Source organism: Salmo salar, chromosome 06, assembly GCF_965601325.2.
Source record: "Salmo salar chromosome 06, fSalSal1, whole genome shotgun sequence".
NCBI classification, from domain to species: domain Eukaryota; kingdom Metazoa; phylum Chordata; class Actinopteri; order Salmoniformes; family Salmonidae; genus Salmo; species Salmo salar.
The window spans coordinates 44,285,586-44,303,257 of record NC_138296.1 but is presented as its reverse complement, the minus strand read 5'-3'; the positions used below and the strand labels follow the sequence as shown (position 1 = coordinate 44,303,257).

Here is a 17,672-nt window from a genome sequence, read left to right as displayed (position 1 = left end):
CTCCCCATACTAAACTAAATATCTCTCCCCATACTAAACTAAATATCTCTCCCCATACTAAACTAAATATCTCTCCCCATACTAAACTAAATATCTCTCCCCATACTAAACTAAAGGGCACGGATTAGGGAAGGAGGGAATCTAAAACCATGAGCTCCCTCTACTGCAGGTATGGAAGTAGAAGTTGGAAGGCTAAGATCGCCATCTTGTGGAAGAGTTTATGAAGACAGCAATGAAGGCGAAATCTATATACTTCTATTAGTTATTTACTATTCTTTTATTTTTCATTTATAACATTCAATGTAGACATGTTCAGACAAATAATGCCAAATTATATATCAAGAATTAAAAAAAATATTACAGTAGATCATTTCATTCGTTTTAGGCAAGGAAATGTACACCCCTTGTGAATACACATTAAAATAGTACACCTGTGGAATATATTGAAATCCCAATTTAAATATTTTTCATACATGATCAAGTAGTATCAAGTATCAAAGAGTATCAGGCGAGGGGCATACGTTTCAGGTTCAATCTAAAACAAAGACAGTACAGATTCACAGGTAATAACATTCATTACAAAATATGGACCATGCTGATACTACTTTGCTAAAAATAGAAAAACAGATAATTTGAGTTCATGTTAGAACAGGGGTGCTAAGTTCATATGTTTTTGCGTGCTTGGCTGCGTTGGAGCAGAAGAAATCCAGGAGAGAGAGATGGAGGGAAAGAGGGGAGAGAGGACCTTGGGCATAAACAAAGCTGACGTGCTAATTCTAACCCTGACCATTGTGTAACATGCTTTAGCACGCTGCAGCGTCACACTGCCTATAGCAGTGTGGAGGCCTGGCAAGACATGTTTTAAGATTTAACAGAGACAACCATACCCAAGGCACTGCATCTCTCCCCCTGTAAAACTAAATGCACGCTCTTCAACCGATTGCTGCCCACCCGTCCAGCATCACTACTCTGGACGGTTCGGACTTAGAATATGTGGACAACTACAAATACCTAGGTGTCTGATTAGACTGTAAACTCTCCTTCCAGACTCACATTAAGCATCTCCAATCCTAAATTAAATCTAGAATCGGCTTCCTATTTCGCAACAAATCCTTCACTCATGCTGCCAAACATACCCTCGTAAAACTGACTATCCTACCGATCCTTGACTTCGGCGATGTCATTTACAAAATAGCCTCCAACACTCTACTCAGAAAATTGGATGTAGTCTATCACAGTGCCATCAGTTTGTTTACTCCATGTGTAACTCTGTGTTGTTGTTTGTGTCGCACTGCTTTGCTTTATCTTGGCCAGGTCGCAGTTGTAAATGAGAACTTGTTCTCAACTAGCCTACCTGGTTAAATAAAGGTGAAATAAAATAAAAAATAGGACTATGACACAAGTCAGGATCATGCATAAGTAGCTCAATGGTAGTCTAGACTAAGCAACACAGACTGACAGAGAAAGGAAGAAAAGATTAGTGGAAAGGTGAAAACAGTACGAGGTAGAAACACCATGAAAACCCCAGTTCTAGTCCTTCTTCCAGTGTAATAGCGTATCAATCGAACATGTTAGGGAATCTGTTATGACAGTACGTGCTGAAGTTAAACTCCTCCACTGTAAACTCAATGTTCTTCCACTTGTTGGCTAATTTTCTTCCCTCCGGAGTCTCCATGGCAAAGTTCTCGATGGCCAGAATGGGCAGCAGGGCAATCTCCTTATATACCATTTCCCTTCCCCATTGCTGTTCAGATATAAATACATAAACAAATATACTGATGTAGATTTACATATATAAGCATATTAAAAGACAACAGAATAATCCTAGTACCATAAGATAAACGGAATGGCTGCTGATCCAACTTTTCCTGGACCTTTCTTCCCAGGGGCTAAAGGTTCCGAAGTTTCTGCGCATGTGCAAGATTCTGTACTTACGTACAGTCTCTGTTCTAATCGTATAGAACAGGCTACTCTGGCGAATGGTGCTCGTTTCATAAAGGGAGATCAAAGCTGAATCAATGTCTGCAAGATCACATTATGATAGTATTGTACATAACAGAACTGAATATACACAGTGTACAAAACATTAGGAACACCTTCCTAATATTGAGTTGCACCCCTTTTGCCCTCAGAACAGCCTCAATTCGTCGGGGCATGGACTCTACAAGGTGTCGAAAGGGTTCCACAGGGATGCTGGCCCATGTTGACTCCAATGCTTCCCACAGTTATGTGAAGTTGGCTGAATGTCCTTTGGGTGGTGGATCATTCTTGATACACACAGGAAACTGTTGCGTGAAAAACCCAGCAGCGTTGCAGTTCTTTACACACACAAACTGGTGCGCCTGGCACTTAGTACCATACCCTCTTCAAAGGCACTGAAATCTTTTGTTTTTCCCATTCACCTCTGAATGGCACACACTCAAGGCTTAAAAATCCTTCTTTAACATGTCTCCTCCCTTTCATCTACATTGATTGAAGTCGATTTAATGAATGACATCAATAAGGGATCGTAACTGTCACCTGAATTCCCCTGGTCAGTCGATGTCATGGAAAGAGCAGGTGTTCATAATGTTTTGTACACTCAGTGTAATAGCATAACCTTACTGTAAGACAAAAAACACCACCTCAGGTTTTAGGATGATTGTGCGAATGGCTGCATTTTTCTCTCATGTGGCCACAACCTCAACAGCGCACGCCACTAGGCAAAATATATGCCTACGGATCCGCAGTCTCGGCTTAAAATAAAAAGCTAGAGATTAAAAGTCAACCTCACCCTGCCACAGGCCGCACAGCTGATCACACGGCCTGGCTCCCAGTCCTCAAAAGTCTTCAGCGGGGTCTGCCCACTGGTCTTATAGTACCTCCTGAAAACAAACACACATGTTAACTCCTCACACACACTGGTGGAAAACCACTTCAAACACGTGCTCTTTTAGCCTTACAATGTGGACCAATAAGTCTTGTGACAGTATCAGGACAGACATTAGAGAAACACAACTTACTCAAAGTCCGGGTTGATGTTGACATGGTGTGCGTTTTCAATGACTTTAATGTCATTGCCGAAGGCCACGAGCACAAAACAGCCTCGACACGAGAGCTGAACCGTAGCAGCACTGAAACGACTCTTCTTCTTGATCTTCAACTGTTCTGCCAACTGCCTGGTCAACAAGGCTTCTGTCTGGAGATCAGTGATCTAATAGGGGAGGCAGAGAGAGAAGAAATCAAGTGAAAACAAGATTAGATAATGAGGAATGGGCGTGCGCAACTCAAAAGTTTACAGTAACAAAAATCATTTGGGTGCCGGGTTCAAAAGGCATATACCGGAAAAAAGGAAAGTGAGTGAGTATAGGTCTGTCCTTTTTTCCAAAGAGAATAGAGACATGCAGGTGTAGAACATAGAGAAAGATACCAGCCTCACCACCATGAGGAATCGCCTTACCTTCATTTGGAACTCCCTGGGCTCCATCCTCTGCACTTCGCCGATGGCCCTGCCAGTCAAGTCCTCCAGACATTCATTGAGGAGTTCCCGACGCACCTCCCGCCCCCCCGCCTGGGCCACCACAGAGTAAACGCTGTCACTCGCCCGAGCCCGGCCACTGGCCTGCTGTTGTGCGATCTCATTGGTCAGCAGCCCATAGCGCACCACCAGGTTGCATTCTGGGATGTCCAGGCCCTCCTCGGCTACGCTGGTGGAGATCAGGAGGTTGAGGGAGCCCAGGCGGAAGTTACGGATTGTGTCCTTCTGCTCATTCTATAAGCGCACCCACAGAAACACACAAACAGAGGGCAGTTGTTGGTATAACAGAGGTCTTGGCACTTTCCAACCCACCTTGCTATACCTCCAAAAGTAATGACTGTGTTTAATGTCAAGTTACCTGGGTCATGTAATTGATGCCATTGCCAGCGCCAGTCAGAATGGCTGCCCTGATACCAGCACGCTGCAGTGCTGGGTTGTTGGACACCCAGTCATACAAGCAGTGGGTGCTTTTACGGGTCTTGGAGAACAGGATGCCTCTGGAGTGTTCACCCTGGTCAAACTGCTCCAGCAGGGTGTTCTGAAGCTTCCCCATCTTAGGGTTTTCAAACCGGGCATCGCCTGCCAGTTTCTCCAGCTCCGCCTCATTCTCTGTTGAGGAACAGAACACTGAATATCAATGTTCAGAAGTTGAACTTCCTATACCCTTAAAATTCCAGAGAATCACACGCATACAGTATGTGAGAAAGTCAGAGAGATTGTTCCAAGGGAATTGCAGGTTCTCACCCTGGTAGAGCCCAAGCAGGAAGAAGTCGGTTCCATTCGTGGCGGTGGAGCTCTTGGTACTATAGTAGGACTCAAGGACCCTAAAGGCATCCACCATGCGCACAGTGTCGTTGATGAGCAGGGCGTCGTTGTACTGACGCAGGTGGAGAGCACACTGGGCCAGCAGTCTGTTCCTGTCTGTTACACCTACACCAGGAAACACACATCCAAAATAGGTTTTAATACGGTATTCAAAACTATGGCATTGACTGAGGAAGGTTCCTTATGTGATTTGGTGCATGAAAATAGTTCCTATGCTTAGGTTCTATAACGTGGTATTAATTCATATTAAGAGGATGATTTTACCCTTCTTCTCCAGAATCACCACGTCTGCCTCGTACTCCTGCGTGCCAAACTCCCTGACAGGAAAGTCAGGCCCTAAGGCCATGAAGTCATGGATAAACTGCATCATGAACTTCAGGTGATCCCCAAATGGGTCCTGAGAAAAAACAACAGGAGTTTGTTGAATTCAAATCAATACAGCTCTCAAGTTCAAAGGCTCTATGTTTACAGAACAGAATTGAACTCACCTGAGGTCTTCTGTCAACGATGTCAAACCTTTTCCTGGGTCTAGGGACCTTTTTCTTCAGCTCAGGGGCGTACACTTTGGACGACACGATCACTGAGTCCAGGTTGGCACAAATCTGAAGGCCATAAATAACGAAATGAGCTAAATGTAAAGGGTTAGATGAGGGACATTGTTCGTTTTTTTAACTCAGGATGAAAGTTGGGCGGAATAAATAGCATGTAAAGACCACCGGAGAGAGAGAAACTGACCTGCAGTACATGCTCCACAGCTCCTTTGATGCTCTTGGCTCCCCCTGTCCCAGGAGAGGCAGTGAGGCCCAGGATCTGCGGCAGCGGCCTCTCCCCCTTCAGCTTCTGTGCCACGTAGCGCCCCATGATCTTATTGTAGACACCCTCCTTATGAGTGTGGTGGCACTCATCAATGATCAGCAGAGTGAACTCTATGGTTGGGAGAAAGGAACACAATGGTATTGTGAACTCAATGGAATCCAATGGTTTTACTGTATAATATTTCAACATATGGTTTAAACCTACGATATGGACCAGTCTTTAAGGTGTGTTAGCTTAGGTTCCAGGGCTTTACCGTGTCAGGTATAGATACTCTTTATCATGACGTGTCTGTCAATTGGGATTGATACCAAGGGCTACTGGTGCACAGTGGAACAAAGCCTGGGAGCCATCTTGCAACAACCTCACTTCTAAATAATCAGTAACAAGTAGTGTGTGCTACACACCTCACAGCAATACCATGATTCAATATGTGGAAAGCAGCAGAGTAGCCACTCACGTGAGAGCTCAACATGTTTTCCCTCCTCCTGGTTGGTCAGGGCATTCTCCAGTATCTGTGCTGTACAGATGACCAGGTCAGAGTTCTTGACCTCGCAGCCAAAGAAGTCCTTCTGGTCACAGTCCCCACTGATAGACACCAGGCTATAGTCCTGACCCAGGTAGGGTTTGAATTCTTTGTTGTAGTGTTGGTCAACCAAATGAACCTGGAAAACGTAACGTCAACAACAGTTAGCTATGGTTTCCCCGGGAATAGCGGAACCTTTATTTTCTGGTTTTGTATAGAATTAACAACGCACCAATACTAAAAAGGTCAGACTACCTAGATACAATTACACAGATGGGTCAGTTACCTGGCCAGTTACTGCTAAGTTATCTGCTAAATAGGCCCACAGCTCTAGTAACCCCTCCCTACCTACCTTGTTGACCAGCACAGCCACCTTAGCTCCAGGGTTATTCTCCAGATGTTTTTTGGCCACATACACAGCAGCTCGTGTCTTTCCTCCTCCGGTGGGCAGCCAGATGATGACGTTCTCCCCCCGGAGAGCCCTCTGAACCACCTCCTCCTGGTACTCATACAGCCCAAAGTCTGCCATCCTAACGGTCTATTGGTCCACACACACACAACTCCTTGTCCCTAGAAATAAAAACACTCAGACTAAAGGCAGTGCACCACAAGGCTATTTTTAAACTGAAATGCAATACACACTGCAAATGTCCCTACAGTACTACAACTTACTACGACTACTATCTGTGGCAGTCAGCTATAGATGAAGTCAAGCCATTTTCAAATTCAGCTCACCAAGTGTTTCTGAAGCAGCTCTATGTTTTGGATCAGCAGCAGACAATGTCCATGGTCCGTTGTGGCTAGGTTCTGAGTACAGAGGGGTTTTCCCTGATAAAGATCCACCCCACTGACACCCAAACAGAAAACGAAACCAAAAGCACTTCTGTCTCATGTGAAGAGGGGGTCCCATTCAAGGGAGTTCTTGAGGGCCAACAAAGTATGTCTAAGTAAAAGAAGTGACACAAGGATGTGAATTATAGGAAGATTAGAAGAGTTGCAGGGATATCAATACGCGTAAGGAGCCGTATCAGTTATGAAATCTACCAAACTGCAGATGTGTTAATCTAGTGGTATTGTACTGAGAGGGACTGGTATGTCTGTAACTATCTGCAGTCCAGGAGAAATCTGTTGCAGATTTCTGTCAGCCCGACAAAGCACTCAGAGCCCTTAATGGGCCCCATTCTTACCAGCTGTGACATCAGGAAAACGAAACTGCAAGTCACCATGAGAAACACCAGCACAGCATGTCTGAATGGCATTTAAACAGCCTGAATAAACCTTATGGTCACACCTACTAAACAACACTGCATGGTTACTGGAACATAAAAAAAACATGTGTATACTGTAACTAGTTGCCATCTTATAAGATAATAATACGCAGAAATATTTTACTATAAAAACTTTATTTTCATGAACGGTATTACAGTAAAGAGCTCTTCAAACCATATAACTAAAAGAAACTGTAGCATTCTTAATATTTTAACATTGCACTCACACAGTATTTTCTGAATCTTAATGCAGCATACATAGGTAGATTGCGAGATACATAACTGACAACCCTGAATAAAGAAACATTGACATCACTTTAGTTGCTCAAAGCTAGTCCTGATTCAAGTACAAACACACACACAACAGTTCAGTGGAATACTCAGCCACCCAGCACAGACCAGTCATTTCCCCCAAAACGTTTGACAAAATAGCAGAGAACCAAAGGCATCTCAAGAGGCAGACGATGAGACACCGACCATGACCAAGAAGTGGGTTTGTGTGAATAGCCGTGGCCATCTCAGTAAAAACAGAGCAGAAATGGATGCAGATTATAGTTCTCCACCATGCAATACTGCTTGTGAGAATGGAGTGAACACCAAACCGGACACTTGTTTTTTGTGTGTTTGTCAGCCATTATCATATTAACACAATGCATATCCACCATAGAAGAGACAGAACCAGCAGGGGAGGGTAAGTGCTGTGCAACACCTACATACTGTATTGACAGGGCTCTATGGCCTTTCAGAGAAATACTGACAAACCGAACGGTCATGTTTACCACTGTGGTTGGATCCTGTGCTTCCATCAACAACAGGTTATTTCTAGGACGAACAGAAACCTAAAAAAAAGGGTAGCCAGTAACCCTCAAGAGTAGTCTCCCTAGGCAGCCGGGTTGGCTCCCACGTTAACAATGCTCCTGCTGTTGCCCTTGGTCTGGGACTCCAGAGACTACCCTCAGATCAGACAACACCATTAAAACAACAATGACACACTACTACGCCATCTCTGATATTTCCCCAAGAAAAACAACCATGTTTGAGATCAGTGACATGGCCATACTGGCCCAGAAGAGAATGGGAAAACAGTATTGACGACTACTCTAACATTAGGCCTAAGTATCTTCAAATGTGGCGGTAGGTTTTCATTATACTGTTCAGGTGAAATAATAAATCAATTAAAAGTTCAACATACAGTAGTTGTCGGGAAATTATTCGAGGGCAACCATGAAGATGAAACGTATTGGAAAGTTGGACGTTTTGCTACCGACCAATCACATGATGGCAAATCCAACATAATGCGTTGTCAGACAGGGATATCTATGGTCACGCTTCAGGCTGACTACATTTCAGTTGTTGTATTAGCGTGTCCTGTTACATGATGTGGTTCAATTATTGTTAAATACCTATCCGGGCCTTGTGAGGTCTGGCAGGCGTCTGCGATGTAGTCAGCCTGGAACGCGGACATTATCTGTGACTGCAACCGGACTTTGACAATGCGAGTCTGAACATGTCTCGGCTTCTAACTCAAGGGCACATTGTATTTCTACCCTCCAAGTCTACTGGCCTCTTTTCAAGTGTATGTCAGAACAGGAAGGCAACAACGGCGTAGGTCCACCCCCCTACTCACGTTTCCACGTCAGTACCAAAAATACAACTCCCATTTGGAGGAGCTGTGAGTGTCAATGTCTAAGCGGGCATTCTTTTATCCGATTGAGAAACAATTCTGTGAAAATGCCATCCTATAATTTGAACGTAACCTATGTGGAAAGTTTGACATGATCTGCTGTGGGACCAGTCGTTTTGGTACAGGAATACGTTACAGCTCCTTCTATGAGTCACTTGGAAAGAATGAAACCAGAATGAGACAGCAACACGCAGAGAGATTCTATACTACAGAGGGTAGTGAGACTAACAAACAGTGAGAGATTGATGGAGAGTCATTTCGACACATTAACAAACTTAACTCGCCCATAGAGCCATTCCAATTACCTCCACAATTTTGTTGTTATACTCCACAGTTCCCTTCAACCACCAGTAATATAAACATGCATAAACACACACTGCCATTAATAAAGGCTTCATAAAAGAAAAGACGAGGGAAAAAAGGTTGGAATATGGCTAGCAATGGCCCCCCTGACTATGTCATCACAAGTGTGTGTGGTGTGTGTGAGCGAGTGTCCACGAACGCTCCTTCCTGCTGTTCCGCAGTGGGGCCGTTGTGCACGGTGACATATTGACCCTAGCTTCACTTCTCGATCAAGCCCCCTTCCTTCAGCTTAAAGTAGAAGAACTTCTCCAGTGTGTTGGCACACTTGCAGTACTCGCTGTCCGGGGGGTTGTATTCACGGCAGTTGGTAATGACGCGCTGCAGGTCTGCTATGAACAGCTTCTTGGTCACATAGTATCTGTTCTTCAGCCTCTCCGTCATGGTCTTCAGATCTACAGGAAGGAGGGAGAGAGGAGAGGGGGACACGTAGGTCATATGTGAAATATTCCTTCAGCGGGGTTTACGGACATATCCAGACGGACTTACAATTAAAAGCGCATCCGGTTGGTGAAACATGGAATGCTTTTTTTCTATTTTAATATCAAAATGAGTTCAAAGAGGTAGATAATTGTCATGGCTGGGACATATAAACAGGCCAGGGAATAATGAGCGGATGATATACTCACCAATGGGGAAGCGTATGATCTCGTAGTAGTCTGGAGCCTCAGTCTTTTTCACAGGCTCCATGAAGGGCCAGGCGTCAGGGTGAGTCTGGGAGAGGAACACAACCACACAGTTGTTATGACTTTCAGTCTGAATCCCAAATGGTCCCCTATTCCCAACTGAGTGTACTACTTTCGATCAGGGACGTTATTTTTTTTTACCCCCTTTTACTCCCCAATTTGTCAGAGGAAACACCATACACCTGGCGACCGTGTCGGCGTGCACTGCGCCCGGCCCGCCACACGACTTGCTAGAGCGCGATGGGACAAGGACATCCCGGGCCGGCCAACCCCTCCCCTAACCCGGACGACGCTGGGCCAATTGTGCGCCGCCTCATGGGTCTCCCGGTTCGCGGCCGGCTGCGACACAGCTTGGAATCGAACCAGGATCTGTAGTGACACAGACCGCTGCGCCACTCGGGAGGCCTTTGATCAGCGATTATATAGGGAATAGGTTGCCATTTGGGACGCAGACTCTGTCTGACCACTCCTAAGGTTGAACAATGGGTTGTATCGGTGCGTGTCAGTGTTTTACCTTGACCTGGGCCAGGAGATTCTTCAGCATGTTGTACAACACGTCAGGGTCTTTCAACTCCTTCCTACAAGACAGGATAGGTAATAATATATGAATTCAACGACAGATGAGTGTGATTGTAAAGGCTGCCAGTTGTTTTATGACAATACTGCACATCATTTATTTATTTCCTGATAGACCAAACATTCAGCTTACACTTTCTCCTTTGCACTGGGCTTCCAGCCTGACTCCCCTAGGGAGAAAAAAATTATTAAAACATGACAAGACATTACTAGTCTATACCCTGAACAAGGTACTAAAAGGACCCACTTACTGATGCCAGGGATGCTCTCCACGGGGATCTGCCGTACCCCCTCTTTGAAGCAGGTGAGTCCTGGGTATACCTTTCTGATCTGGCTCTGCTTCCTCTCAATCAGCTTCTTAATGATCTGACCAGTCATGGAAACACAGGGACATGTTGACCAAAACACACCAACATGGACATTAACACTGTCCTTTCATCAACAGATGGAGAAAGGTCCAGAGATGCATAACCGTCCACTGACATTCACCTCAACCTGTGTGCCCCACAATGTGAGGACTTCCTACAGACAGTCCTCTCACCTCTTTCTGCCTCTTGATGATATGAGAGAGCTCTGTGTAGGGGATTCTGGGATTTAGCTCACACTCCATGAGAGTAGCCCCCTCGTAGTCCTTGATGTAACCAAGGTAACGACTCTTAGTCACTTTGATGTCTTTGGAAAAACCCTGCAATGGCAAAAAGAGCCAGAGGAGAGAGGTCAAAGGAGAGGTGAGGAAAAGAGGGAGGTGCATGCTATCATCCTATACCATACCTGCTTCTTGAAGTAGCCAATGGCGTACTCATCAGCGTAGGTGAGGAAGTACAGGATGCTGTGCTTGATGTGGTACTCCTTTAGGTGGTTCATCAGGTGAGTACCGTAGCCCTGAAACCACAATGGAAAACAATCAGGGGAAAATGTTGGGCTCTTAGTCCAACATACATTCAAACCCTGACAGATACCGTTAGTACAATACCAAGACATTAAGTCCAACTTACCCAGATGACTGATTTCAGTATTTTTGCTGTTGTATGTAAAGGAGAGGTGTGTCCATACCTTGACTTGCTCGTTGGATGTGACGGCACAGAAGACGATCTCAGTGAAGCCCTGGGTGGGGAACATCCTGAAACAGATCCCCCCGATGACACGGCCATCTTTGATTAGGGCCAGCGTCTTGTGCTTCCTGGACAGAGAATGGTCCAAGAGAGTGGGGAGAAAGGGTCACAAAAAGTTTATTTCAAGAGGCTTCACTGAAGACGGGGTACAGGTGAGAGAAACAGTTCAAATATCTACGTACGGGTCAAACACTAGGCGTGTGATGTACTCTTTGGGCATGCGAGGCAGCTGGTGGGAGAAGACGTTCTGCAAGCCCACCAGCCACATCAGAATCTTCTTGTTGGACTTCTGGGAAAGAGAGTTCCCTATGACATGGAACTCTATGATGCCCCGCCTCTCCTCTAACCTGGCTGTCTCATCACGAGCAGCATTGGCAGACAGCAGACTCGTCTAGCAGAGAGTGACAGTGATGATCAACACCGTCAATTATTATATTCATTCTAACAAACATCCAGTTTCCATACTTAGAGGTTTCGACTAGATAAAACATATCCGCAGTCAACATAAATTTCCATGTTGCACTGGCAACATGATGCGTCTCAGTCTTGGGAAGCGCTCACCTCTGGGCCCAACATGGCAGCCGGGTCAGTGATGGTCATCATCACCTCGTTAACCAACTCCATCGGGATGTCTCCCATTACTCTGATCCTCTTAGCGTCCTCCAGGGTCAGAACTTCTGGAAGCTTCCTCTTCTCTCCTGAGGAGAGACGGTATAAAACATGACTATAACCACCATTAACTTAGATGCTGTTTATGTGCGAGGCCATCCCACAGAGGCATGGGAAATAAAAGCTCCCAACGTCAGCTATTACTTCACACCCGGTACAAAGCAAAAGTTAGCTGGGCGGGGTCGCCAGAGTTACTGACCTGTCATGGGCTCGGCCACGCCAGAGTCCAGCCCCAGACTGCCTAGCGAAGAGCCACTGTTCATGCCCTTAGAGAAGGAGGGCGAACCCGACACTGCAGCAGGGCTGATCACTGCCAGGATCAGAAACACAGGACAATGACCAAAACCAGACAGAATTATTGAAAATGGAGAGCGGGAAATCATACATTACATGTTGTACAACCTATAAGTGCCTTTATGGATCTTATGAGAACCACTTATTTAGTTGGAGCTTAGGGGCCCCTCACCTAACTGGTGACCCAGCTGGCCCCCCTCTGAGGCAGGCATGGTGAAGTCAGCTTCCCAGATGGGAGAGTTATCCCCATAGATCTCCTCCTCTAGCATAGACAGAAACCTGGGACACAAACCCTTTGTTACAAGCCACAGATACACAGCGTCCATCTCACTCACTCCAGAATATTGGTTCGATTGTAACTCGAGGGAGAAACCACAATAAGTATCAACTTTGATTCCCGAGCGGATTACTACGGATTGGTTGCACACCACGTACTTGGGAAAGTGTGTGAGGATGAGTGTGCGTTTCTCTGGTAGGAGCTTGTCCTTCTCCACTCGGAACTTCTCCAGGAGCTGGCGGCGCGTCACGGTGAAGATTGACTTGAGCAGACTGCGGCCAAACACCTGTGTGGTCTCGTAGCGCGGCAGGCTGTCGTTACTCTGGGGGACATGGCAGTAGCATAGCCACCTGGGAAACAAGACAGATTACATTACAGTAGTTGTGAGTCACTCTTGACGGGAACAAAAAGAGCAGAATGCAATGAGACTTTTACATTAACAGAAAATAAACAAGATGCAATACAACAATATCAAAAAAGCAAGATGCAATACGCTGCAATTAAAAAAAAATATATGTTTCCCACAACACATGGCTCACACACACACCTGGTGTAGTCCACTTTGTAGGCTGTGCCATCATCCTTCTGGGACCGCTGGCGGAACTGCGTGGGAGTCTCCAGCTTCCAGTAGTTCAGACACAGGAGGAACATCTTGGAGAGCTCAAACATCGTCTGCCTCTCTCTGGGTGCCAGGTGGCTGAATTTGTACTGAACGAAGTTCAACACTCCCTGAGGAACAAAATAAAACAAACGTGTACAAAATGTATTTTACTGTTGGGGAAGAAGGAAAGAACAGCTTGAGAAACAGGTAGGAAGGAGACTGTTACTACCTGCTCAATGTTGGGCTTCTGAAAGGGGGGACTCCCCAATGATCCCTCCACTATCGGCTGACTCATCTGCAAGATGCATTTTCTCAGCAGCTGGGGGGGGGGATAGAGACGAACAGAGAGAGGGTCAAGATGTGCTAAGCCAGAAAAGTAGAGGTCATGGCCATCTACACTTGTCTGTCTGGTTGGAATGGAGGGAAGTGATTTCATACCTTGAAGAGGTAGAAGTAGACCTGCTTGGTGTCAGTGTCCTCCTCCTTGTGCACAGACATAAAGAGGTTCTCCACATCCACCACCATGCCCAGCAGCCTGTTGATCTCCTCCTCTGACACGTTCTCCAGGTGGGACACATGGGCCGCTGCACAGGAGGGGTTCAATAACAGATCAGCATCTTAAAGCGTCAATCAGCAGTTGAAACAATGACAAAGGACCCCCCCACCACTGTTTCGGTAAAAAGTTGAGGAATGAGGCTGGAGAAATGTAACTATCGTAATCGCTCCTCTTTCACCCCAGCTGCTAAACTAACCCTGATTCAGTGTACCATCCTAACCAAGCAAGATGTAATTTATAGATCGGCAGGTAAAGGTGCTCTCGAGCGGCTAGATGTTCTTTACCATTTGGCCATCAGATTTGCCACCAAAGCTCCTTATAGGACACATCACTGCACTCTATACTCCTCTGTAAACTGGTCATCTCTGTATACCTGTCGCAAGACCCACTGGTTGATGCTTATTTATAAAACTCTCTTAGGCCTCACTCCCCCTATCTGAGATATCTACTGCAGCCGTCATCCTTCACATACAACACCCGTTCTGCCAGTCACATTCTGTTAAAGGTCCCCAAAGCGCACACAAATCCCTGGGTCGCTCGTCTTTTCAGTTCACTGCAGCTAGTGACTGGAACGAGCTGCAACAAAACACTCAAACTGGACAGTTTTATCTGAATCTCTTCATTCAAAGACTCAATCATGGACACTCTTGCTGACAGTTGTGGCTGCTTTGCGTGATGTATTGTTGTCTACCTTCTTGCCCTTTGTGCTGTTGTCTGTGCCCAATAATGTTTGTACCCTGTTTTGTGCTGCTACCATGTTGTGCTGCTGCCATGTTGTTGTCATGTGTTGCTGCCATGCTATGTTGTTGTCTAGGTCTCTCTTTATGTAGTGTTGTCTCTCTTGTTGTAATGTGTGTTTTGTACTTTATTTTAATTTAATTTATTTTTAATCCCCATCCCAGCAGGAGTCCTTTTGGTAGGCCATCACCGTAAATAAGAATTTGTTCTTAGCTGACTTGCCTAGTTAAATAAAGGTTAAATAAATAAACATAAAATACAAAACAAGCTTATATTTTGGGTTCTGATGGGGTACGACTGTTTAACTAAGCTCATTGAGCATTTATAAGTTATAGTCTTCAAGAATCAATAGGTACATATTATTAATTTAAGTACTTCGAAAGCCAAGTTAACAAACAGATCACCGACCATTTCGAATCCCACCGTACCTTCTCCGCTATGCAATCTGGCTTCCGAGCTGGTCATGGGTGCACCTCAGCCATGCTCAAGGTCCTAAACGATATCATAACTGCAATCGATATGAGACAATACTGTGCAGCTGTATTCATCGACCTGGCCAAGGCTTTCGACTCTGTCAATCACCACATTCTTATCGGCAGACTCAACAGCCTTGGTTTCTCAAATGACTGCCTCGCCTGGTTCACCAACTACTTCTCAGACAGAGTTTAGTGTGTCAAATCGGAGGGCCTGCTCTTTTCTCTGTATACATCAATGATGTCACTCTTGCTGCTGGTGAGTCTCTGATCCACCTCTACGCAGACGACACCAATCTGTACACTTCTGGCCCTTCTTTGGACACTGTGTTAACTAACCTCCAGACGAGCTTCACTGCCATACAACTCTCCTTCCGTGGCCTCCAACTGCTCTTAAATGCAAGTAAAACTAAATGCATGCTCTTCAACCGATCGCTGCCTGCACCTGCCCGCCCGTCCAGCATCACTACTCTGAACGGTTCTGACTTAGAATATGTGGACAACTACAAATACCTAGGTGTCTGGCTAGACTGTGAACTCTCCTTCCAGACTCATATTAAGCATCTCCAATCCAAAATTAAATCTAGAATCGGCTTCCTATTTCGAAACAAAGCATCCTTCACTCATGCTGCCAAACATACCGTCGTAAAACTGACTATCCTGCCGATCCTTGACTTCAGCCATGTCATTTACAAAATAACCTCCAACACTCTACTCAATAACTTGGATGCAGTCTATCACAGTGCCATCCGTTTTGTCACCAAAGCCCCATATTGTTGGCTGGCCCTCGCTTCATATTCGTCGCCAAACCCACTGGCTCCAGGTCATCTAGAAGTCTTTGCTAGGTAAAGCCCCGTCTTATCTCAGCTCACTGGTCACCATAGCAGCATCCACTCGTAGCACGCGCTCCAGCAGGTATATTTCACTGGTCACCCCCAAAGCAAATTCCTCCTCTGGCCGCCTTTCCTTCCAGTTCTCTGCTGCCAATGACTGGAACGAATTGCAAAAATCACTGAAGCTGGAGACTCATATATCCCTCACTAACTTTAAGCACCAGCTGTCAGAGCAGCTCACAGATCACTGCACCTGTACATAGCCCATCTGTAAATAGCCCATCCAACTACCTCATCCACATACTGTTTTTTTTTTTTTTCAAAAATGTTTGCTCCTTTGCACCCCAGTATCTATTTTAATTTTTTTGAACCCCAGTATCTCCACTTGCACATTCATCTTCTGCACATCTATCACTCCAGTGTTTAATTGCTAAATTGTAATTATTTCACCACTGTGGCCTATTTATTGTCTTACCTCCCTGATCTTACCTCATTTGCACACACTGTACATAGACTTTTTCTATTGTATGCTTGTTTATTCCATGTGTAACTCTGTGTTGTTGTTTGTGTCGCACTGCTTTGCTTTAACTTGGCCAGGTCTCAGTTGTAAATGAGAACTTGTTCTCAACTAGCCTACCTGGTGAAATAAAAAATATAATTCAATTTATAAGTACACAAATGGACGTAGCAACTGCTGATTGCCCCTTTAAAGGGGGGATAGCTAAGTATTTTTACTACTTTACTACTCACTCAATAATGAGATGAGACTAAAACCTACATTGTGCAATTCATATTATAATTATTGCTATTATGGAATAGCATACAGATTCTATATCTATGATATGTATTGATGACATTAGGTTCAGTGTGATCATGAAGCGTATCTATCTTCAAACGAGTGTTGAGTCATAAGGCAGCCTACCCAGGGCATGCCCACAGCTGCGGCAGGACTCGCTAAGGCTGGCCGCTTGTTGCTGTAAATCCATACTTCGGGTGGCAGTCGGCGGTTGTGGGTTCTTCCAGCCATTGCACTTGCATGTGTCACTAGCCTAAAGAAAAGAGTAAAGTAAATCAGAAGCCCCACACTAGCATCATAAAACAGATTCATGCTAGTTGGCTCTCTAGCTAGCAAAGTTGGTTAACCTCGCTGTTGCTAACTATATTCTTGACAGTAACGTTAGCTACGCCATAACCATTTATGAAGGATATTATTGCATGTTAGAAACCAAATGGTGTTTTGTTTCTGTTTGTTGAGACTGTTATACAAGTAGGGGAAATGGCTAGTTAGCTAGTCACTGTTTTGGTGAAGTTGGCAAGCTAGCTAGCCTAGCCATATAGCTAACGTTAGCTAGCTAGCTACCTTGCAAGCGGAGAAGACGCCGAGTTTCTCGAGCTTTTTCGCCCGTGGAAAAGCTCTGACTTGGGCTTTTTTCTGACTCGCCCGCTGTTGTTGGCTAAGACCTGGTCTGACTGGGTCACTGTTCCCCGATCCAGATCCCACCGCAGCAGCGTTAGACCCAGCAGTCCCACCAGACTGAGCTTGATGTAGCCGGGGTTGCAAGGCCTGTGCCGCCGGGTCCGACATATCAAAACACACGCTTCACTGCTGCTTGTTCCACTCAACTGGTACGTATGCACATCATTGGTTCCACTCCACCCCTGCTTGGGTCGCTCACCTCTCCCCTCGCCCTGGATTTGAAGAAAGGCAGTATGGGTACTGTAGTCTGTGGCCCCTGCAGTTTGCCTAAAGTATTGAAAGTAGCCGGAGTAGTCAAAGTTTGCAAAAAAAACATACAAACGCATTTACATTGAAAAATACGTTATTACACTGTTGAATTAGGTACACTATTTATTGACCAACATT

General features: G+C 45.3%; 2 protein-coding genes across 2 annotated transcripts; both read right to left on the bottom strand.

Annotated features, from left to right (window-relative positions):
• Positions 1-258: 258 nt before the first annotated feature.
• On the bottom strand, positions 259-6,535 carry LOC106607291 (ATP-dependent RNA helicase DHX58). Its single transcript, XM_014204107.3, has 12 exons — positions 6,417-6,535; positions 6,034-6,251; positions 5,616-5,820; positions 5,078-5,268; positions 4,831-4,944; positions 4,607-4,739; positions 4,262-4,447; positions 3,876-4,126; positions 3,440-3,751; positions 3,003-3,193; positions 2,774-2,864; positions 259-1,744 (listed from the first exon to the last, which is right to left on the bottom strand). Exons 2-12 carry the CDS (start codon positions 6,208-6,210, stop codon positions 1,559-1,561), a joined length of 2,037 nt encoding a protein of 678 aa, XP_014059582.1. The 5' UTR covers positions 6,211-6,251; positions 6,417-6,535; the 3' UTR covers positions 259-1,558.
• Positions 6,536-7,065: 530 nt separating this feature from the next.
• On the bottom strand, positions 7,066-17,465 carry LOC106607290 (K(lysine) acetyltransferase 2A). Its single transcript, XM_014204106.3, has 18 exons — positions 17,169-17,465; positions 16,731-16,857; positions 13,647-13,792; positions 13,438-13,527; positions 13,155-13,336; positions 12,766-12,957; positions 12,503-12,609; positions 12,236-12,346; positions 11,929-12,065; positions 11,550-11,758; positions 11,309-11,435; positions 11,027-11,137; positions 10,797-10,940; positions 10,507-10,621; positions 10,389-10,425; positions 10,194-10,257; positions 9,623-9,707; positions 7,066-9,388 (listed from the first exon to the last, which is right to left on the bottom strand). Exons 1-18 carry the CDS (start codon positions 17,391-17,393, stop codon positions 9,195-9,197), a joined length of 2,403 nt encoding a protein of 800 aa, XP_014059581.1. The 5' UTR covers positions 17,394-17,465; the 3' UTR covers positions 7,066-9,194.
• Between the last annotated feature and the right edge of the window lie 207 nt (positions 17,466-17,672).